Source organism: Hippocampus zosterae, chromosome 14, assembly GCF_025434085.1.
Source record: "Hippocampus zosterae strain Florida chromosome 14, ASM2543408v3, whole genome shotgun sequence".
In the NCBI taxonomy this organism is placed as follows: Eukaryota; Metazoa; Chordata; class Actinopteri; order Syngnathiformes; family Syngnathidae; genus Hippocampus; species Hippocampus zosterae.
The window spans coordinates 8,125,022-8,147,092 of record NC_067464.1 but is presented as its reverse complement, the minus strand read 5'-3'; the positions used below and the strand labels follow the sequence as shown (position 1 = coordinate 8,147,092).

Genomic DNA, 22,071 nt, shown 5'->3' with positions numbered 1-22,071 from the left:
TACGATCGTTGCTGCCCTCTAGGTCTAATTTTTGAGAAAGAAATCTGATGACGTTTACATATGCGACGAGTGGTGTGACAGGCACGCGACAAAACACACTGAAGGCGTTCGAAGCAAAAATTCGAGCTTTCTAGTTTGTGTGAAAAAAAAAGTGTTAAAAAGAGTGAAAGGCTTGAACTGCAGCGAGTGTGAGGGGGCGTCTCGAGGGTTTACTGAGGACTTGTCTTCCGCTTTCTCGGCTGACTAGATAGGGGTGAGGGAAGGCTACCATGTAGACGCGTCAGAAGAAGAATGAGTGGTCAATTCTTTCCCAGAGAGGACACAGACGACCACACGGTCCAACAGGAAAATGAGTTGGAGGCGCTCGCATCTATTTTTGAGAAAGACTTCCAGGATCTGCGCCAAAAGGATCCGTGGAAGGTAACTGCGACGCACTACTGTTTTCACTGGCGAACACACCCCTCAAAACAAAACAATATTGCATGTGCAGGATATCCTTTTCTTGACCCCCTTCTTCCCCATCTTAGGTGAAAAGACCTCCTGAGGTGCATCTCTGTTTGCGCCCTAAAGGCCTGAACTACGGCCAGGAATGTTATGTGACTGTAGAGCTTCAGGTCAAATGTCCATCAAACTACCCAGACGTGTGAGTTCCGATCTTAGATATTTACATTTCCTCCGGTTGCAGTAAGCAGCCGTGAATACAGTATTTACATCAAAGTATGTCACAGTTGTAATTGTTTCAACAGCCCCCTTCATCAGCCCTCTATGACAATATCACAAGCCTGTCTCCGAAATGCCACAATTCACTTGTTTGAAAAATCTGAAAATAAGTACATTGTTCCTTGACAATATTTGACATAATCGTTTGTGACAGCTTTAATATGAAACAACATGATGAGGGCATGATGCATTTACACGGTCTGACAGTTGTAACGGCCCTCTGAAGAAATCCATAACTATAATTTGGCCGGTGACAAAAATGAATTTGAGACCCTTGCAGAAGTAAAGAGCTCCTCAGATTCAAGGTTAGGATTGTTTGTGAGAGATAACCCACATGGATGCAGGCCTGTGTTGTGATCTAGAAAATGAAAGTCTGCAATACTGGCCGTTGTTTATTCATCCTAACGCTGACAGCCGTCAACTATGATACTAAATTGAAGCATACGGAGAGTACACACAATATCAAAGACGTTTTGTTGCTTTTAAGGAAAGTGGCATAAACGGTTAAGAGATTGAACAACTCGGAATAAACAGGATCGAAAAATATAATGGAAAAATACATACAAAAAGTAATAAATTCAGATATTTGACCCCTCGAGAGAACTAATTTCAGCAACTTGTACCAGTTACTTATTTTCAGTCAATTTTTAGAAATATTTCTCAAGGCAAAAATTCCAAATCAAAAGTTGAACAGCAGTGGGCGGCCCGGCGGGCCAATGGTTAGTGTCAACCTCACAGTGCAGAGGTACTGGGTTCAATTGGAGTTTGCGCGTTCTCCCCGGCCCTGCGTGGATTTTCTCCGGGTACTCCGGTTTCCTCCCAGATTCCCAAAACATGCATGGCATGCTGATTGAACACTCCAAATTGTCCCTAGGTGTGAGTATGAGTGCGGATGGTTGTGTGCCCTGCGATTGGCTGGCAACCGGTTCAGGGTGACCCGAAGATGGCTGGGATAGGCTCAAGCACCCCCCGCGACCCTTTAAGGATAAGCGGATCGGAAAATGGATGGATGGATGGAATGTTGAACAGCCTCCTGGAAAGGATTTTTGTTTCAACGGGCCGATGTCTGAAGAGCAATCATTTATCATTTTTCACGGTGGTTCCGTAGGCCTCCAGAGCTGGAGCTGTTGAATGTCAAAGGTCTGTCAAATGATCATCTGCAGACCCTCCAGAGCGAACTCACCAAGATGGCAGCGGCACGATGCGGAGAGGTGAGAGTGGACACACACACGTGTGCGAACGTACACGTCTTTTCTGACAATTGTCAGCCTGCCCCTCGAAACCCAGGTGATGATTTACGAGCTGGCAGACCACATCCAGGGATTCCTAAGCGAGCACAACAAACCTCCCCCGCGCTCCTTCCATGACGAGATGCTGAAGAATCATCGCAGACAACAGGAGAAACGAGACCTGGAGGAGCAGCAGAAGAGAGACCAGCGGCGTAAGCAAGAGGAGGACATGGTTAGTAGAGTCATATTTTTTTCAGAATAAAAATATTATATATATATAGGTATATTTTATATGAATTATTATTTTTAATCAATTATCATTTTTTTATCACACTAACTCATCATATTAGGGGGAACATTATTATTTTTTTTTATTCCACAACTTTTAAGCAAACAACATAAAAGTATACATTTTTTCTGTCGAAACAAAACTTTAAATTCATTGATTTTTATTTTAAAATATCTTAATAAAGAAATAAAAAATGAATATGCAAATCCGCTGGTGCCGAAACCAAAAGTATGTGTGTTGCAGTAATTCTGACAGATGTTCCTCTCATAGGAAAAAGAAATAATGGCTGAAATCCAGAGACGAGAGGAAGAAAAACGTGAAGAAAAGAGGAGGAAGGAGATTGCCAAACAGGTGCAAGAGCTTCAAATATTCACATTTTCAGCATGAAATTTTAGTCATTTTTCTGAAACACTTTCTACTTGGCTAACCTCATCAGGAGCGACTTGAGAGCATGGAGCTTCCAATCACTCCTAGCATGTTGTCAAAGAGCCCACCCAGTGAATGTGGAACTCCTCCTGATGTCACAGACCCCAAGAAAATAGTCCCAAACCGCCGACGGAATACCTCAAGTACACGTCATAGGTACGTGAACATTTCAGATTTCATAGTTATTTAGAATAACAAAACATTGGGAGTTAGATTCCGTCTTCATCTGCCAGACGTGAGACAACCAGCGAGGACAACTCACACACACAGCAGCGTCTTCATTTCAACAGCAGCACCTTCGGGGAACTCGATGTCCACAGAGGGAGACATTTAGGTGAGTATAGTAGCCATGAAATTACACTTCCCAATGCTCACTGTTCATTAATTGCGTGTGTTAATATTGCAGGAATGAGTGAGAGGTTTGGCCGGAACGTTTATAACGGGTTTGAGGTGAACTCGGGTGACTTTACGGTTATTTATGAGTGGTCACTGCGCTGGAACAAGAAAATGGGCAAGTTCTTTACCAGCCTGGAGAAAGGAAAGATCGAGAACTGCAAAAAGCAGGCGAGTACAGTTAGGTATTATTGTAGGGGTGGACGATATGGGTGAAAAAAAAAGGTCTCTATTAATTAATCAATCAATCAATCAATCAATCAATCAATCAATCAATATGTAAATCTGCAAATCTGTACCTATTTGACTGATAGATTGGACATAATTGTATGAAGCAATTTAAAATATACAACCGGTCTTCCTGATTCCAATTTTTGAGACTGACTCACTATTAAATGTGAGAATATCAAGTAGCCGTGAAATATTGTATTTGATAACGGTTACAAAAGTTGTTGACTAATCTTGACACTGAACCCTCTGAAGATCCACGCGGCCGAAAATGAATTCAACTCCCTCCTGCGACTCGAGCACCCGAACCTGGTGCACTACAAGGCGCTGAACTCCAGCGAGAACGAAGACTGCCTTGTAGTGGATCTGCTGGTTGAGCATGTGGCCGGCATCAACTTGAACCAAAGCCTCCTCAATCACACCCCCGTCGCTCTGGACAAACTCTGCCTTTACGCAGCCCAGCTGCTGGCAGCACTCGACTACCTGCATTCGAACTCGGTGGTCCACAAACAATTGGGGGCCTCCAGTGTGCTGTTGGACTCTGAGGGCAATGTTCGACTGACCGATTACAGTTTATCCAAGAGATTCTCCGATATCTGCAAAGAAGATATTTTCGATCAGGCGCACGTGCACGTGCGTTTCTCTGAGGACACTGCGATGCCTTCCAAGACGGGCAAAAAGGGAGACGTGTGGAACTTGGGGCTGATGCTGCTGGCTCTAAGTCAAGGCAATGAGGTGAAGGAGTATCCCGTGAAGGTGCCTTGCAACCTGCCCGCTGACTTCAGGGATTTTCTCCATAAGTACGTATGGATTTATTGCAAGAAATACGCACTCACCGGCATTTATTCTGCATATATTAGTATATCATTAGTCATATATATCTGCCCTCCACTATTTCGAATATCGATGACAAAATTCTGCTTCATTCTGATGTGATCTATTGTACAAAGTCTGTTTGTTGAGTGCCAAGTGTAGACGTTGGCTTTTGTCATTCAGTCAATGCCACAAGAATCTAGATTGTCGCAACTCATCGCTCCAAGTAGAAATCAGTGCACAATGTGGCGTCATAGGTGCGTCTGCCTGAACGATGTCGATCGATGGACAACCCAACAACTCTTGGACCACAACTTCATTAAGCCTCCGTCACCTAGAAACCAGCCCCAGTTCCAGGATAGCAGCCCAGAAGGTGACGATATGAATATTATATGACATCATGCGTAGCGGCTACATCAGCTACACCAGGAGGAAAAAAAAAAAAAAAGATACGATTTCTGAAGACGGTCATGGCATCATTATTGTACATGCCTTTTGGAGTAAACTCCCTTAAAATTTGGCAGGTGTGTGCGATTAAAAAAAAAGAAAAAAGTAAATTCAGAAACAAATATAATGTTTGGACTTTTTTTCTCAGATCTTGCTGTGGACATTGCATCATCTGTGATCCCACGTAGTCATGTCCTCAACGCTCCATTCACTTCTGGAATTCAGAGACAGTTTTCTCGCTACCTCAATGAGTTTAAGGAACTCCAACATTTGGGGAAAGGGGCATTCGGTGCTGTGATTAAGGTTTTTTTTCTCCTTTGATCCATCCGAAACAATGTCATTTCCATGTATTGTATGTGTGCGTCATTTACCCTCCCTCTTTGATTTAGGTTCAGAACAATCTCGATGGTTGCTACTATGCTGTGAAGCGCATCCAGGTCAACCCCGCCAGCAAGCAATTCAGACGCATCAAAGGCGAAGTGACGCTGCTGTCGCGTCTCAACCATGAGAACATCGTGCGCTACTACAACGCGTGGATCGAGAGGTGCGAAATGCCAGTGGCGGGGATGCCGAGCAACACCGATAGCTCCGAGCCTCCGAGCACTGCCGACAGGCCGCCTCCGGTCAGGAAAGCTCTCCCCCGACTCAACGAGCTGGGCCTTGCTGATGACGTGGAAGACATTGCGCCACCTCCAGCCCTGTCTAGTTCAGTGGAATGGTCCACGTCTATTGAGAGGTCTTCGAGTGCTAAATGTGTTCGGCACCAGTCGAGTGATGAGGAGGACGACGATGATGAGGATGATGACGTGTTCGGAGCTTCTTTTTTGTGAGTTCCTTTTTAAGTCTGAGAGCACAAACTCCTCATACAGCACTGAAGCTGATTCAAAAAATATATATTTTCTGCCATTTAGGCCATCAGATGACTCCATCATCGATGTCATCTTTGACAACGGCGGCGATAGCACAGATGAAATGTCGCAGGTTTGATTATTTCTTACCGTCGCTTTGTCATTTTGTTTGTTGTTATCAAGTCAGTAACACAGACGCACGGCGTGTCTCTGCAGGGAGAGCCAAGCAAAGGACTGGTGAATGAAACAACGGAAAGTGCGGACTCTGATCGACCCTTTGTCACAGTGCATCACTTGTACATACAAGTAAGTGGTTGGCTTAATGCGCCATGTTTACCATGAGATGTCTCTCCACAACTTTTAAAGCATCTGACGATGTTCCCTGTTCAGATGGAATACTGTGAAAAAAGCACTTTGCGTGACACAATCGACCAAGGTCTGCATAATGACCAGAATCGACTCTGGAGGCTCTTCAGGGAAATCCTAGACGGTCTTTCTTACATCCACCAACAGGTTTTTACTGTGTGCTTTCAAATTGTCACATTTTTACTATTGTTTTATTCATACTTCAGTTTCCGTTGATCACGCTGCCACGTTCATCCTCCGCTTTCTAAGGGGATGATTCACAGGGACCTGAAGCCTGTCAATATCTTCCTTGACTCCCAAGATCATGTGAAAATCGGTGATTTTGGCCTGGCTACGGACCATCCGGCCACTGTGGTAATTGCTAATCTATAAAGTACACTTGACACGTCTTTAACTCCAGCTACACTCGCCATTTATTTCATTAGCTACACGGTGGTTCACCTGTTCCATTTTTGTTATTTATTGGTGTAGTCCAGAGGTGGTCAAAATACGGCCCGCGGGCCGAATACGGCCCGTCGGTCTTTTTAATCCGGCCCGCCGAAAGTTGGTCGACAATTAAGGTTCGATGTGAATGATTGCATTCATTTCAATTGGACTTGTAATAACAGGCATTTCACCGCCAGGTGGCGCATTGAGTTGAAGTTGCAGAACCCGGGGGCTGGGGGGGGGGGGTGTTTTTCGACCACCTAGGACCTCTGTATCGCTCTACTTCTACTGGTCTGATCACAACCCATCTGCAGCAATGCACAGGCTAAAATAGGTCATCAACAACACTGTTGTCATTTTTTTAAAAAGTATATTAATATAGTACTTTCATGCTTTTGTTCTTTTGATGTCTGTCAACAAATGCATTTTTTTTTTATGTACCATAGCTCATGATGACCTGGCCCTTCTGTCAAATTTTAAAAGTCAATGCGGCGCCCGAGCCAAAAAGTTTGCCCACCCCTGTTGTAGTCTAAATGAGTCGTAAAGGGAAATTCAGCTACTTAAACAGTGATGGTTTGTGCAATTGGTGACTCTGAGGCGCCGGGTTTTTGTGCCTTGCTAAAGACGATGCAGACTTGCATTTTTCCAACTTTAAATTGCAGTTTTGGTTGCACACAAATGGACCTGAACAGTGACCCACCTGTTCCGAAGTCTGAGTCCTGCTTGTATGTTGTCAATGTCACCAAGACATTAAACAGCTTTTCAACACTGTGCATACAAGTTTAAAATGCCACCCTCGCACTGCATCTCATCAATTTGTGCAGTTGAACTAAAAACGAAATGGCCAGCATATGAATGTATATTAAACAAATGGCGTCTCTCTCCCAGGATGCAGGTACATTTGAAGTGGAGGAGAGTGGCTCTGCAGCACTGCAAAAACTGGACCCGGCAGGTGCTAAAATACAGAAAATAATCCACCCTACCCCCTCCATTTTTAAAATTAGATGACGTGTATCTTTTCTTATGCACTGCTATCACCTGCAGGAAATTTGACCGGTATGGTTGGTACAGCCCTCTACGTTAGTCCAGAAGTTCAAAGAAATACCAAAGCTAGCTACAATCAAGTAAGCATTTCAGACATTGTCCTCATGGCAAAAGATTTAGTTTTTTGAATCAGTCAAATTTCAGGAAAATCTACCTGGCCGTGTGCTATTTTATTTTTTTTGTAATTCGTAGAACAGCGCACGTTGTAGATCATCTTATTTTCTGTTCTCAGAAAGTTGATTTGTTCAGCCTGGGTATCATCCTCTTCGAGATGTCTTACCGGCCGATGATTACTGGGGCTGAGCGCATTTCTGTCCTGAGCCAGCTTCGTGTGGTATGTGCGTAACAGAGATTCATCCTGGAAAGACTTTAGGGCCACGTTACTTACCTCCCCTCCTTTTCTTTCTTCAGGAGGCCATTCACTTCCCTGACGACTATAGTACATATGAGCAAGGAACGCAGGTGATGAATGTTTTGACACGGCATTAGGAATGAATAGTTTCCCTTGCTGTTATCGCCTGCTCCCTGCGTTGTCATCGACCCAGATTGATGTGTTGCACTTGTGTCTTTACCGTCAGAGGAAAGTGATAGAATGGCTTCTGAAGCATGACCCCGCGCTGCGACCCACCGCCCAGGAGCTGCTCAAAAGCGAACTGCTGCCGCCGCCCCAGATGGAGGAGTCGGAGCTGCATGAAGTGTTGCAGCACACCATGGCCAATATCAATTGCAAAGCTTACCGCAGCATGGTGGCCCAGTTGTTTGCTCAGATTAATTCGCCAGTCATGGATTTCACCTACGATATAGACCTTCACAAGGTATGAGGTTGACGCTGAGAAAGTTTTAAAAGGAGTTTGATAGGTCATTTTGTACGAGCATTTAAGGTCCAAAAAATACCAATTTGGCCTCACAAAGTTTGTTTGGCCGCATATGTCATTCACCATTTCCCTTCTCCGCCTTGAGATGTCACTGTGGCCTCGCGATGAACTGCGGCAAACTCCACTCATCACGCGGCCCGCAAAGGCACGTTCATGCTTGTTCCATGCCTTGTGTTCCTTAACAGAGGCTGTTTGTTTTGTCCCCCTCCAGGGAAGCTTCAGCTTCAGCAGCGCCAAATTGCAGCAGTATGTGTATGAGACGATCACCAGGATTTTCAAGAAGCACAGTGAGTGTGGAAGCCTTGCTCTCAGAATTTGGGCATGCGGGGAGCTGACAACGACGTGCAAACCTTTGAGACTCGGCCATCTGCTCTACTGAATCTCGCATGAACAATAAATGCACTGTTTTGAAGAGCGAGAGTCGACTCGGGTAGCCTGTGTTGCGCTGCGTTTTTGCAAATGACCGATTAGCTCCTGCTGCTCATTTTCTATCTCCTCACACGCATCACTTCTTTCAAGGTGAGGGTTATGTTATGTTAGGCGTACGCCTGCGGCCCTGTGTGATGTGTGCCATCAGGTGCAGTACGCCTGCAGACACCGCTGCTGCTTCCCAGACACAGAAAGCTCTGTGAAGGCAGCGAGCCGGCCTGCTTCATGGATCACAGTGGCATGCTGGTGACGCTGCCCTACAACCTTCGAGTGAGTGTCTTCCACTCTGCGCAAATCAACCGTAACGGTGCCAGATGTTCAGTAGAAAGGGAACTCTGTTTATTCAGGAGAAACTACCATGAGGAAACCATGTGACCTAAGTGGTTAATTGAATGCTTCAAGATATGCATCGCCATCGTTCATTATTGTACATGAATGCATTGAACAACTCACCTCTTCTTTTGATTCTAGATGGCGTTTGCGAGATATGTCGCCCGAAACAACATAACCCATCTAAAGAGGTAATAATTGAACCCAGTATGGGCTAAGGGTGTAGATCATGAAGAGTTTTTAAAGTCAATCAGGAGTTTGTTTTACCTAACATTTGTCTCGATAAAATGATGCCAGCGGATCCCTGCTAGAAAACCTTTGGAGGTTACAAAAGATGCATATTGAACAACGTAGTTTGTGTAAGAAAGTCGTGCGTCACGGGGCGCTTAGATCTGCTTAGTTACAGCTATAAAATATAATATCAATTTTTACGAATATTTCTGAGGCCAATTAAATAAAAGTTTTAAATTTTGAGTTTTTCATTGAATTTATTGCTTTGGCATTCTCGAAAAAAAGCCACTGATTGTTGAATAGTCCAATAATACTAAATCTATTACTATTTTACATAATGTATTGTTGTTGTGGAAAAACTGTGTGGCAGATTTGGAATGAGTGCAAACAATTCTTTTTGAAAAGTTTGCTTGCATTTCTAATGAAGGTGAGGTTAAGCAGCTCGGATAGTGGATGGATGGATGGGTGAAATATAACAACAGATGGATAATGGTCATGAATTTGAGTTTTCCAAATTTGTGTCGTTGAGTAAAAACAAGCTTGTTTTCCCCTCTTTTCCAAGGTACAGCATCGATCGTGTCTTCAGGCCCAGGAAGCTGGATCGCGCCCACCCAAGGGAGCTTCTCGAGTGTGGCTTTGACATCATCACACCAGTCACCAACAGCCTGCTCCCAGATGCCGAGTCCATTTACACAATCTCTGAAATAGTTCAGGAATTCCCTGCACTTCAGGTTCTTCCCCCTTTTATCATATTTGGAATAACTTCAATGTCAGCGTGTGCTCCGCTGCTATGCCTTGCTTCACTTCGCGACGGAACATTTTGTCGACGGGCTCCTCGCGTCCTCGTTCTTTCCAGCGAATGGCGTCATCTCAACTTGCGTTGTTTGTTTTCTTTCTCCCCTAAACGTCCCACTCGCATGCCTAACATACCAAACTGTTGAGGAAGTCTGACAGATTTACACCATGTTTATTATATACACCCGAAATCAGTTTGGCACGGCTTACTTCACTTCCTCCCCTCCCTCCCTGCAAAATCCATTTCCTGTCCACACTTGCCAGTGCTGCCAGTTTTGACCGGCATGTCTCTTGAACCCAATCAACCCAAATTCAACCCTTGTAGGGGTCCGCCGAGCCACCCAATGTAATGTGAAAGCTTTTGTATAATTTGGAATGTCATTTAAGAGACATTCCAAATTAAAAAAAAATTTAAATGACATTTTTCGAGCAGACAAATCACTCTTTCCTACCGTTAAACAAATAGTCGAGCTTCTCTGCTAATGAGAAATGACTTTATAGTAGATAGTATTGCAGTGACTTTGTCGCATGTAGATTTTTTTTTTGTCCTTTCTCCCATTTCCAGGAGAGGAATTACAACATTTATCTGAACCATACTAGTTTACTGAAGGCCATCCTGCTTCACAGCGGAATCCCCGAGGACAAACTGAACCAGGCCTCCAACATACTGTGTGACGCCATGGTCAGTAACAGTCTCACGTGTCTCACAGATGTTGTCCACATGGGGTGCCTGTGGCAGGTTATATGCTTGCGTCTGTTGAATCTGGTGAATCCTCTTCTGAAACTTTCCCTAGAGTGAAAAGCTGACCAAACGTGAGCTACAGGCAAAGTTCTGCAACTTTTCACTGTCGACAAACAGCGTGAGTGTCCACCGGGTGTTTGGGTTGTCCGGATAAATAATCCCAAGGCAGCATGTTGCTCCGTCATTGCCGCTGAGCTTCCCCTCCTCTCTTGTGTACAGTTGCAGGTGTTGTACAAGTTCATAGAACAGAAGGGCACGCTGAAAGAAGTGGCACCATTACTGGCTTCACTCACCAAGCAGAAGACGGCCGTCATGCAATTGGCAAAGCAGGGCCTCAAGGACCTGGAGGAGGTTACGGTGCTGCTTCAAAGACTCGGAGTGAAACTGCCAGTAAGGGTGTCTCTTGTAAACGGGTTAACTAAGCACAGAGTGTCTTAAAAAGTCTACACCACCCGGATTTTTGTGTTATTACAAAAAATAAAATGAGAACCAGATGAATAATCAGAGACATTTTTCCACTATTAATGTGACCTGTAACCTATGCCAGTCAGTAGTATTAAAAAAAAGTCTTTTTGACTGGAAGTAAAAATAAAATAAGAAAATGTGGTTGCAAAAGTGTGTACCCCTTCTAATAACACCATGTTTCACTGTTGGTATGGTGTTCTTTTGGTGATGATCATCAGTGTTTGTGCCAACCATATCTTTCGGACCCCGTCATGCATCCACTTGATCTCGGTTGTAAATTTTTACTTCCTCTCTCCAGCGGATTCTTATTTTTTCAGTTGTACATGTCATGGGTGACATTTATGGATTTATCTTGATTTCACAAAAATCTGGCATTTGATCGGTCTGTCATGGTGAAGAAGGAGCTGAGCCAAAGGGCGAAGCTCTCAATTTACCGGTCGATCTACGTCCCAACCCTCATCTATGGTCACGAGCTATGGGTCGTGATCGAAAGAACGAGATCCCGGTTACAAGCGGCCGAAATGAGTTTTCTCCGCAGGGTGTCCGGGCTCTCCCTTAGAGATAAGGTGAGAAGCTCAGTCATCCGGGAGGGGCTCAGAGTCGAGCCGCTTCTCCTCCACATCAAGAGGAGCCAGATGAGGTGGCTTGGGCATCTGATTCGGATGCCTCCTGAGCGCCTCCCCGGTGAGGTGTTCCGGTCATGTCCCACCGGGAGGAGACCCCGAGGAAGACCCAGGACACGCTGGAGAGACTATGTCACCCAGCTTGCCTGGGAACGACTCGGGATCCCCCGGGGAGAGCTGGAAGAAGTAGCTAGGGAGAGGGAAGTCTGGGCTTCCCTGCTAAAGCTGTTGCCCCCGCGACCCGGCCCCGGATAAGCGGTAGATGATGGATGGATGGATGGATGGATGGCATTTGAACAGGGTTCTGTAGACACTTCATACCACAGTATGTTCTTGACCCCGTTTAATGTCGATTGGATCTCCCCTCAGGTGGTAGTCAATTTAGGCTTGGTGTACAAGGTGCAACACCATTCCGGAATCATCTTCCAGTTTGTGGCCTTCATCAGGAAGCGCAATCGAATTGTACCAGACATACTGGCAGCTGGAGGGCGCTATGACAACCTGGTAGTGTAATTTCATGCACCATCCACACTTTTTGACACATTTCAATTTTAAAAACTAAGACGGATTCCTAAATGAACATTTATCTGACCTTCATTTGATTAGTGATACAGGATTGCCTTTTTCTATTGTAAGATCCTGGAATTTCGTGGGCCCGCCTCCACAGTGCCAGTACCCTCTGCCGTGGGCGCCAGCGTGGCGTTTGACAAAGTGTGTGCCGTGGTGGCCGGCATGGCGGAGCCAGTGAGGAAAACACACACACACACACACCACACACTAACATCTGACATCTAATTATAATGAAGAAGCAGCAGACGGGATCATATTTAATTTCAACTTATTACAGCATTTGGCCGACACGTACAGAGACAAGTTAATAACTATGATCACTGGGAGTCTATAATTAGTATCTACCGGTACAGTATTTAATAATATATGTAAGGGTTAGATTCTAATAAAAAAAGAATGAGTAGGTGAGAGAAAAAAAATGATACTTTAAATTTGGGATCAATTCATTTGTTGTTCTACATCTTTGAAAAGAATCCATTCATCTTCTTCCTAACCGCTTGATCCTCACTAGGGTCGCGGGGGGTGCTGGAGCCTATCCCAGCTGTCTCCGGGCAGTAGGCGGGGGACACCCTGAATCGGTTGCCAGCCAATCGCAGGGCACACAGAGACGAACAACCATTCGCACTCACACTCACACCTATGGACAATTTAGAGTGTTCAATCAGCCTGCCATGCATATTTTTGGAATGTGGGAGGAAACCGGAGCACCCGGAGAAAACCCACGCAGGCCCGGGGAGAACATGCAAACTCCACACAGGGAGGCCGGAGCTGGAATCGAACCCGGTACCTCTGCACTGTGAAGCCGACGTGCTAACCACTGGACTACCGGGCCGCCCGAAAAGAATCCATGTATAATACAAATCAACATCTGCAATATAGAGTAGTAGTACACTGCAGCGTTGTGCTGTGCGCAGTTAAGAAATGATCTCTGCTTGATTGTTATTTTGAAACAATTTTACTGTGGAGCTTGGCTTCAACGTGACTTGTTGCAAAAGTGATTCGAACAGCCGTCGGAACGCAAGGCATAGCTGCTGAAAAGCTGCCATCCATTGCAGTGTGTTACTGACGGCGCGTGCTTGCTGCGTTCACTGACATAAATAGGCCTCAATGTTGTTTTCGTAACACTGTCATATCTGTGATCTTTTTCCTCAGCCGTCATTAAGTTCTTGTGATGTCCTCGTGGTCCCCGTGGGACATTCATCCATGTCCAGAGCCATCGGTGTCCTCCAGAAGCTGTGGAGCAGCGGTGTCACCGCAGACATTGCCTACGATGTCTCACAGGTTTGTGTCCATCTAATTGTTACTTTAACTCTTAATGGTGACTGCTTTGAAAAATGGAGGGCGGAAATCCAGGCTGGGCTTTTCCTTATGCCGTAATTTCTGGAGAATAACATAGACTCTGAAAATCACCCATTCAAAAGCAGTTTTTCCACAGGACTTTGTATGTTATGCATTCTCCTGACTTGCACCCAATTAAATTTTAGAAAAAAGTTTTTGTCCAAAAAAATAAATAAAAAAGTGTGTTATTCTCGAGAAATTACTGGAGTTGTTAGACTATACACAGACCTGATTGGCTGGATCAGATCAACAGATATTTCACATGATCATGGAAAATCTGTCATCGCTTGTCTTAATTTGCCAATGCACAAAATAAGATGTTACTGTAAACACAATCCCGATCAATTCAGCGACATTGTGTTGACGTGCAGAGAGTAAATCATTTTCAAATATTTTTGGGGTGTATTGAATGTTTTTCAAAGTTGTTGGGAGAACTTTTGAGGCTCAATTATGAGTATTTCCCACCGGCATGTAATTTAAGAGGCTGTGATAAGTGTTGAACTGAAGCCAATGTTTTAGTTGAGCTTTTAAAATCAGGCCCTTAGCTTGGCAATTTTAAACTTAACGATAAGGTCTGAGTGCCGTTTGGAAGGAATTGTGCCCCATTCGCTTGTTGATAAGAATGAGCAGTCACAATGTGACACAATTGTCAGCACTTAATGGAACCTTATCAGCCTCTCACAGGCAACGCTATCAGCAAATATAAACTGTATGTAGCATGAGCCCAACGAGCACTCATAAAAATTCTTAATGACCCCATATAAGGCTTTCCAAATTCAAAGGAACAGCAGCCACGACTATAAAGACAAATGGTCAAATTATCACGTCGGGCTTCTGCCTCATATAGCGCCTCTATTCGCACCCATTGGAGATAATTCGTTTTCCCGAAATGAAAATTGATTTAACCCTTTCGGGGGCAGCGGTTACTGCAGTCAGCTCATCATGTTATCAGGTCACAGGGTGCTTGAAAGGGTTAAATATCATACACAATGTTGCAAGTCCTAAATATACAGTATATGTTTATACTGTGTATTGACATGAAACAAGATCTGAAAACCAAGCCAGAGAATTACCAGTACTAAATATCGATAGATATATTTTTTCTGCTTCATGACTCGCAAATAAGACATCGATAAACACTGCACTATACACCACAGCAATGTAGGTAACTTCAAGCGGTCAGGAGACCATTAACTTATTTGAAAAGAGAATATTGGTGAGCGAATGAATATTTGAATCCTTCAAAGACACTCCTAATCAATAACTATTTATTTAAAAATCCTACAAGAACTGACATCTGCCTTCCTATAAATTTTCTATTGGGAATAATCAAAAACAGTCAATTTGAAGATGATGTTGGGGCTCGCAAACCTTTATTTGGACAACACAAACAGTGTTGTTGCAATGTGATAGTTGTCTCAGTGAAAGAAGAAACATGCTATGATTGGAATCAAACAAACAAGCAGAGTCCTGATGCCTCTTTCACTTTCTTCGAGTATACCTGTACTGTATTTGAGAAGACCAAGCACTCGATAAGGACGTGGTCTCTGGCATAGCGCAGTGCCTGCACATTTTTTTCCTTTTAATATTGTACTTCTGACCGTGTTTATTTTTCTGTACTAACTTGGGATGTAAGTGGCCACTCTCTCTGCCTCAAAGCTCCGAGAAGCAAATTAGGAAGAGTTGGTTTCTGGCTGGAAACAAGCAGCCCTTTCTAAATGGTCGATGGTGTTTGTGTGGTTACAGCTAATTACGTGTGTGGCCCAACACCCAAATAATTGGTCGGACTTTTAGAACGGCTTATTCAGATTAGGCTTTTGTGAGCCCCCGTCACATGGTAGTCTTTGCAGCGCCCCTGAAAGAGCACTTCCAGTTTGCCCTAAGCCAGCTAAGGGCTTCGATGGAGCATTTTCACATTATCTGTAACCTTTGGTTCACATCAGGGGGCGTTTTAAGTCTTAAGAAGTACAGGTTGACAAACACAGTGATGTTCACGTGACATGACTATTGGTTTATCTTTGCAAAGGCACGGTTTACACATACAGGGGACGCATCATTTGCGATTCCAAGGCAAACTAAAAGTTGATATGTTGTAGTCTCAGGAGACGTTGATGGAACACTGCCGGGTGGCTGGCATCACGTGCATGGCCATGGTATCCGACAAAGAGGGGAACTACGTGAAGGTAATCCGCCCAATGAGAATCTACTTGTACAAGTTATGGATAAAAGTATTAAAAACCTTTGCCAATTTTACTTGCAGATATAAAATATATAGTTGATTTTCCACCTTTCGGACGATTTTCTGCAAGATTTTAGTGTGTGTATGTGGGATATATTATTATATTTTAATACATGCATCAAGAAAATGCATTTTCTAGGATAACTATGGATTTGAAATTTGCTGTGTGCACTGGAGCAAAGCCTTCTTCACAGATCCCATAAAAGTTGAAGCTTAGATTTTGTCCATCCATCCATCCATTTTCTGAACCGCTTGATCCTCACAAGGGTCGCGGGGGGTGCCGGAGCCTACCCCAGCCGTCTTCGTGCAGTAGGTGGGGGACACCCTGAACCGGTTGCCAGCCAATCGCAGGGCACACATAGATGAACGACCATCCGCGCTCACACTCACACCTAGGGACAATTTGGAGTGTACAATCAACCTGCGATGCATGTTTTTGGAATGTGGGAGGAAACCGGAGTACCCGGAGAAAACCCACGCAGGCACGGGGGAGAACATGCAAACTCCGCACAGGGAGGCCGAAGCTGGAATTGACGGGGCTAACCACTGGACCACTGGTCCGCAGCATAAATTTGTCCAAAAATAATAAATTTTAGTCGAAGACACTTTTCATCGTACTTCAAGACACTTGATAACAAGAATTGAGGAATACAGGATAAAAACATACAGTTTCAAGCAAAATATACATTTTTAAAACAAAACAAATGTCACGAAAGAAAAACAAAATTGAAAAATTATCAAAGAATTCAAATTCAAGGCCACCTAAGTGGTCTTCCCCAAGCCCTGGTCGAGTCATTACAAATAAGTGCATCTCCAGCCCGGTGTGCGTGAAGCATCTGTTCTTTGGTTTGTCAACACTTGGCTTTCATTCCTCTGAGGCACATCTTGAAGTCATTTTAATCAATCCTCAGGTCAAATCCTTTGAGAAGGACAGGCAGTCCGAGAAAAGGGTTCTTGAGTTTGAAGTGGTGGAGCACATCATTCAGAAATTTCGGACCAAATTCGTAGAGGAAAGATACATCAGGTAAAGTGATTCTTGTCAGGCTTGGAGTGTTGCTCTGCCGTTTCTGGTAAGCTTGATACAAGTTGTTCTTTGTGCTCCATGCAGGGAAATATCTGAAAGCATGGGCCAGAACCCCAAAGGCTCCCAGCTCAACACCACAGGTCCTGCGCGCACACCCCTTCACCCGCACGCCTTCTGTTTACACTCACCCTGCCGATGTGAAGCATTAGCCGCATGTTGCACTCAACACGTTTCACAGTCGGGCCTTTGTTTCCCTGCAGTTACTTTCCCAAGTCAAAGTATAATGTGATAAAACGTGATGATGAAAGATTATAGTGTCTCGAAAGATTAGCCTCAAGTGTTGCGCTACTCACCCGTATATGCACAGCCGACAATGTGTTGTAATGATTCTGTACATTGATCACACGAGTGTGTGTTTTTGTTTTGTTTTGTTTTGTTTTGTTTTTTTGGTCCATAGGATCTTCTGAGCAGCACGGGAGCAGCTGCGGCATGAATATGAATGTGAATGTCATCAGTTTGGAGAAATTGTCTTCCAGTGCGAGACGCCGCTTTGAGACTCAGGTAACTGAAACGATGCGTCCGATGCCGCTTCAGCTCTCCGCGGCCGTTCCGAAAGTAAATATCGTTCCGCTTGCTTGACTTTTCAGTGCAGGCTGTTGATGAGCGTGTTATGTCGGACAGTTTCTCGTAAATAGAAGCTGGGTGGTTTTTATTTTACACTTTAGACATTTATCGTACGGTGTTTCCACACTCTATCGCGGTTCATCACTTGCGTCCACCCCTGTTACATCACAGTTTTTTCTCCCAGAGTGTGTTCGCAGCTCAGTGGATCCCTGCATATTCGCAATTTGCATATTTTGGGGTGAACCTATTCTCGATTATTTGCTGAAAAAACATTTAGCTGTTTATTGTTTTCGGTCCAATGCAGTAAAAGTGATCATTTGGACGCCATCTTGTGGAATATTGTTGTTGTGCACCTTATGCATTGTCGAAAGTAAAATTAAACGCACGTTTCACCCGATGATGCTATTAAGAGCCCATGTAGTCTACTTGTCCATTACAGTGGCCTTGTATTACTTAAGGTTTAAAAAAAAACATTTTTTTTTATGGATATAAGTCGTATGTTTCGGCTAGCATATTAGCTAATCCTATTGATGAGCCTCTTGTGAAGGTGTTTTTTTTTTACGTTGAATAATTGAACCGCTGAATACAGTTCATGTGACATCGGGTTTATGATTGTGTACATACTAAATGCATGCTGTTGTTGCTTTTAGAATGGCTGTTTTAGGCGCTTTGCTGCCCTCTTGTGGCATCTTTTTTCATGGTTTCTACTTATTGCAGATTTTGGAATGCACTAAATATCATCCGCAATCAAAGAAGGTTCACTACGCCAAATTTCCCTCAATTGCATTAAGGCACAAATCACCAGATTAATTCTGCACAATAAACGTAATTCTTAAGGATCAATTCATTGATTCATCATTTCGTGCGGCCATCACTGTGATCACCTGTCAATTACGTGATTACCCACAATGCATCCGTATAGCAGGTTCAAAAAAAGCTCTTCGCGAGGGACAGCTTAGTGGTCCTCTCATGAAGTAACCGCACGCAAAAACAAACATTTTTTTTTCGCATGTCGTGTATGTTTATGTTTGTGCTCTTTCATTTTGACCATGCAAAGAATTCTTTTCTTCCACCCTTCTCTTTTTCATTATTTTTGACTTTGTTTATCTTACCCTCTCCCCACCTCTCAGATCCACACAAGATTACAGACTCTTGCAAACAGTTTGCAAAACAAGAGCAGTGACATCGAAGTTCTGGCAGTAAGTCATGTTGTTTGTTTACCCATACATCCACTTCCCCATCTCATACTGTCCCGCTTTATCTTTCTCCTTCAAGTGTGACATCTCTGCACGATGAAAAGGGTTTGAATAGCCAAAGTATGAAACATCTGGCGGAGGAGGCCTATTAGAGTTGTTTAAATGTAACTCATGCCAAGTTCCCCCAGTTGCAGCAAACATTGCCCTGAATCCAAACATGTCGCTATACAATACAAGGAACACATCCTTCATCATGCCACTGCCGTTTTGAGAGGTTTTTTTTTTTGTGGTTGCTTCCTAGATTTATTGCCAAGATATGCACGCCATAAATCATCTTATTTACCTTGTCACGGCGCGGTCCAAAAAAATGTTTGTCGTTCCTGTGAGACTCTGGATTCTATCAAGATCTCATTGGTAAATATGACTTATTGAAACATCCCACGCCTAATCACCGTCGTTCCACGAAACGGTCGCGCGGGCCTCCAAGTCTTTGTTGTTGCACGTCAGCAGCCTGTTTGTATATCAGTCCGACTGGAACACAGCAGCGCTCATTTTCCAATGATCGGCCCAGGAGGCAATTAAGCCCCTTCCTGGGAAAGGGTCACGGGCTGTTTTTCAAACCAGGGGAAAGTGGAATTTTGAGTAATGCTGCTCTGAAAGAATTACGCAACCTGCCGAGTGAGCTTGTACACAAGGCATTCTTCTTCCCTAAATCGTCATTGCGTTATTTTGAAACACAATGGCTTCTAAATGCGCTATTTTTTCCCCCCCTCTTCCTGCAGGTGGACCTTCAGAAGGAAACACTGATCAACTTCCTGTCTCTGGAGGTCAGTCCCCTCATAACTTGTCAAAAACATTTCAATCAAAAGGCTATACATCCCCGGTGATGGGAAGAATGCGGTGGGTTGGGGCTACCTGGAAAGAGTGGGAATTATAGCTCAAGAATCCAGACAGGAAGAGGGGATCCCGTCTCCTTCCTACGGCGCGGCCTCTAGTCACGGAGGGTGGCGCGAGGGAACACCCCTGACTTTTTCCACCGGCGGGGAAACAAGCTTCATACCTTCCCCTCTTTCACAAAGCTGCCATACAGTCGGGCATGCATGCTTAGTGGGTGTTAATATTCACATTCCAGATCCCTGACCCAAAGCCTCTTTGCAATAACTGCTGTTCGGAAGGACTTTTAATTACGGTACATTGTAACCAGAAACAAGAATAAAATGGTGGTGGGCCGCGGCGTTATATAAGCGGCACCTCATAAATTGAGGGCCACCTCTGCAACGAGCTCCACATAGCAAACGGAATGATCGTAACTCTGGGAAGAGCCCGCTTAGAATCAACGTATCTTGGCGTCTGCAATTTGGACGCCGTCATCTCTTTAACAGTCAATAAGCAAGCGTAAACTTACAAGTCAACGGCCTCCGCTTAACTACTGTAAAGCACGCTGCACGCATTTGCCCATCCCAGTTTCTCTCTTCCACAGTTTGAGAATGAGGAGCAGTACAACAGCAGCGTGAAGACTCTGCTTTCCCGGCTCCCCAAGCAGCGCTACCTGAAGTCCATCTGTGATGAGATCCACACTTTTAAAATGACCAAGAGGTACCATTCAGAGGGCGCAGGGGCTCGGCTGCAGTGCAATTAAAACTCATTCAGTACCAGCCAATTCTAGACCAAGTCTGAAAAGACGTTTAAAAACGTCTTTGGGAGTGAATGAGTTATGGGTGTAGAATATACATATCTAGAATATATATATATACTGTATATTTATAAATAAAGGAAATGGCTTGACGCTAACTAACACGGGGGCGTAGCGAGGTCGAGGTACGGCTCGCATGCCTATTTAATATTCTCTGTCTCCCCAGCAATGTTAAATCCTCCGTGTTTGAGCCGCTCGTGTTGTGACACCCGTGAACGCCCTTTAGTGATCAGCCCCATGAGGAATTGTGGCGGCTTTTCTCTTGCATGACTAGGATGGTAGCAAAAAAGCTACCCCCCCCCCCCAAAAAAAAAAAAATCACAGCCTTGGAAGCAAAGTTGTTTTTAATTTCCTGTCTGTGTTTTGAGTTAGTATTTAGTATTTCAGTGAATCCAAATTGATTAAAGCGCCTTATAGAAGTGAGGGGATTGTTTTTTGGGGGGGGGGGGGGCGGGGGCTCAATACCTATGTAGTTATTTTTGTTGAACTTGAGGCCTAAATAAGCAAGGACGACCAAGCAGGTTCAAGAAGGTCACCTTGCAGCATGAAGTCGACGTGCCCTGGGGGCTCAGCTGTCATGAGTAACTTGAAAAAGGCATTTGTGTGCCAGGTCACCTTCTCACAACACGACTTTACAAATTCCTTTGAAGTGATTGAAGCTATTGAAGTAGACTTCTTTGGGCATTTCCGTGACATGGCGTCTCCTGCTTCTTAAAGTCTGACACACGTGTCGTCTTGCCCCAGGGTGGCTGTGGTGGTCTTGTACAGCTTGAAGGATGACTACTACAAGACTCTCGTGTGAAAACCATTCTGTTCCCTGACCCGGACCACTTCCTGCTGCCGGCTCGGGAAATATTCACCTTGAATTGTGTGCTCTTATGTCGACAAGCACTAGCCCAAAAGACACTCTCGCTACCTTCATCATACCTCAGCTTTGATGAAACTGTAGCACCCGGCCGGGCACAAGAAGGTTTGTGGACTTCAACATTGCCTTAATGCTTGAGTAGGTGTTTTTTATTTTTAAACTGACAACAGTATTTTCTTGTAATAAAGAGTGGGACTGATAGTAGGAATAAACCCTTTCTTCACATGCCTTGGTCTTGCGTGTTCTTCACCATTCTCACCCTCGCATGTCATTCTCATATGGTGTTGTGTGTTATTCCTTTCCAATGTGCAGGGATGGCAATTTTCCGCGGATACGCTGAAATCCGCCGTTTTATTTCTTAAATTGAACATTTTTGTGAATCGTCTAAATCCCTTGAGAAAATTTTAGAGGGGGTCAGATACCTTATCGTCAAGTTTTTACGAGCTCTCCCGATCAGTCTTTCCATCTTCCGATTGTAAACAGCCCTGCGATTGGACGTGTATGATGTCTTACTTGTGATTGGTCGCTATGTCGGCAAATGCAAATCACAACCAATCCGTGTTCGCCTTCCTAAACCCCTTTCTCGCGAATGCCAAATGTTATCGAGACTCGCGACAAAGCTAAAGTGCTTCAGATAAATGCGGATCTGAAAAACACCCCAGTCAGCAAAGGCATCTGGCCCGGTGTTTTTAGCCGAAAAAAACTACCATATATATATATATATATATAGTAAGGCGTTTTTAGCCGAAAAAAACGACCATGTATAGTAGGGCGTTTTTGGACGAAAAAAATGACCATGTATC

At 44.3% G+C, this 22,071-nt stretch overlaps 1 protein-coding gene across 2 annotated transcripts; it reads left to right on the top strand.

Annotated features, from left to right (window-relative positions):
• Nucleotides 1-48: 48 nt before the first annotated feature.
• eif2ak4 (eukaryotic translation initiation factor 2 alpha kinase 4) lies at nucleotides 49-21,493 on the top strand. 2 transcript variants are annotated; one of them, XM_052085890.1, is made up of 39 exons: nucleotides 49-420; nucleotides 528-643; nucleotides 1,829-1,931; nucleotides 2,008-2,181; nucleotides 2,509-2,589; nucleotides 2,675-2,820; nucleotides 2,898-2,998; nucleotides 3,071-3,228; nucleotides 3,541-4,085; nucleotides 4,356-4,471; nucleotides 4,694-4,848; nucleotides 4,935-5,371; nucleotides 5,457-5,526; nucleotides 5,610-5,699; nucleotides 5,784-5,906; nucleotides 6,009-6,113; nucleotides 7,074-7,137; nucleotides 7,230-7,309; nucleotides 7,462-7,563; nucleotides 7,641-7,691; nucleotides 7,808-8,044; nucleotides 8,316-8,391; nucleotides 8,682-8,803; nucleotides 9,005-9,054; nucleotides 9,657-9,825; nucleotides 10,455-10,571; nucleotides 10,684-10,749; nucleotides 10,851-11,021; nucleotides 12,089-12,223; nucleotides 12,356-12,463; nucleotides 13,442-13,570; nucleotides 15,724-15,810; nucleotides 16,778-16,890; nucleotides 16,975-17,030; nucleotides 17,348-17,451; nucleotides 18,645-18,713; nucleotides 19,493-19,537; nucleotides 20,191-20,306; nucleotides 21,148-21,493. In XM_052085890.1, exons 1-39 carry the CDS (start codon nucleotides 292-294, stop codon nucleotides 21,203-21,205), a joined length of 4,974 nt encoding a protein of 1,657 aa, XP_051941850.1. In that variant the 5' UTR covers nucleotides 49-291; the 3' UTR covers nucleotides 21,206-21,493. The 2 variants fall into 2 exon arrangements, with proteins under 2 accessions (XP_051941850.1, XP_051941851.1); XM_052085891.1 differs by lacking the exon at nucleotides 10,851-11,021.
• Nucleotides 21,494-22,071: the final 578 nt, after the last annotated feature.

What these genes read in the sequence shown, in the direction of transcription:
- eif2ak4 (XM_052085890.1), top strand. Translation starts at nt 292, where the DNA reads ATGAGTGGTCAATTCTTTCCCAGAGAGGACACAGACGACCACACGGTC. An exon ending in TTCAGGGATTTTCTCCATAA is followed by an intron (nt 4,086 to 4,355) that starts GTACGTATGGAT and finishes GTGGCGTCATAG; the next exon opens with GTGCGTCTGCCTGAACGATG. An exon ending in TCCTGAGCCAGCTTCGTGTG is followed by an intron (nt 7,564 to 7,640) that starts GTATGTGCGTAA and finishes TTCTTTCTTCAG; the next exon opens with GAGGCCATTCACTTCCCTGA.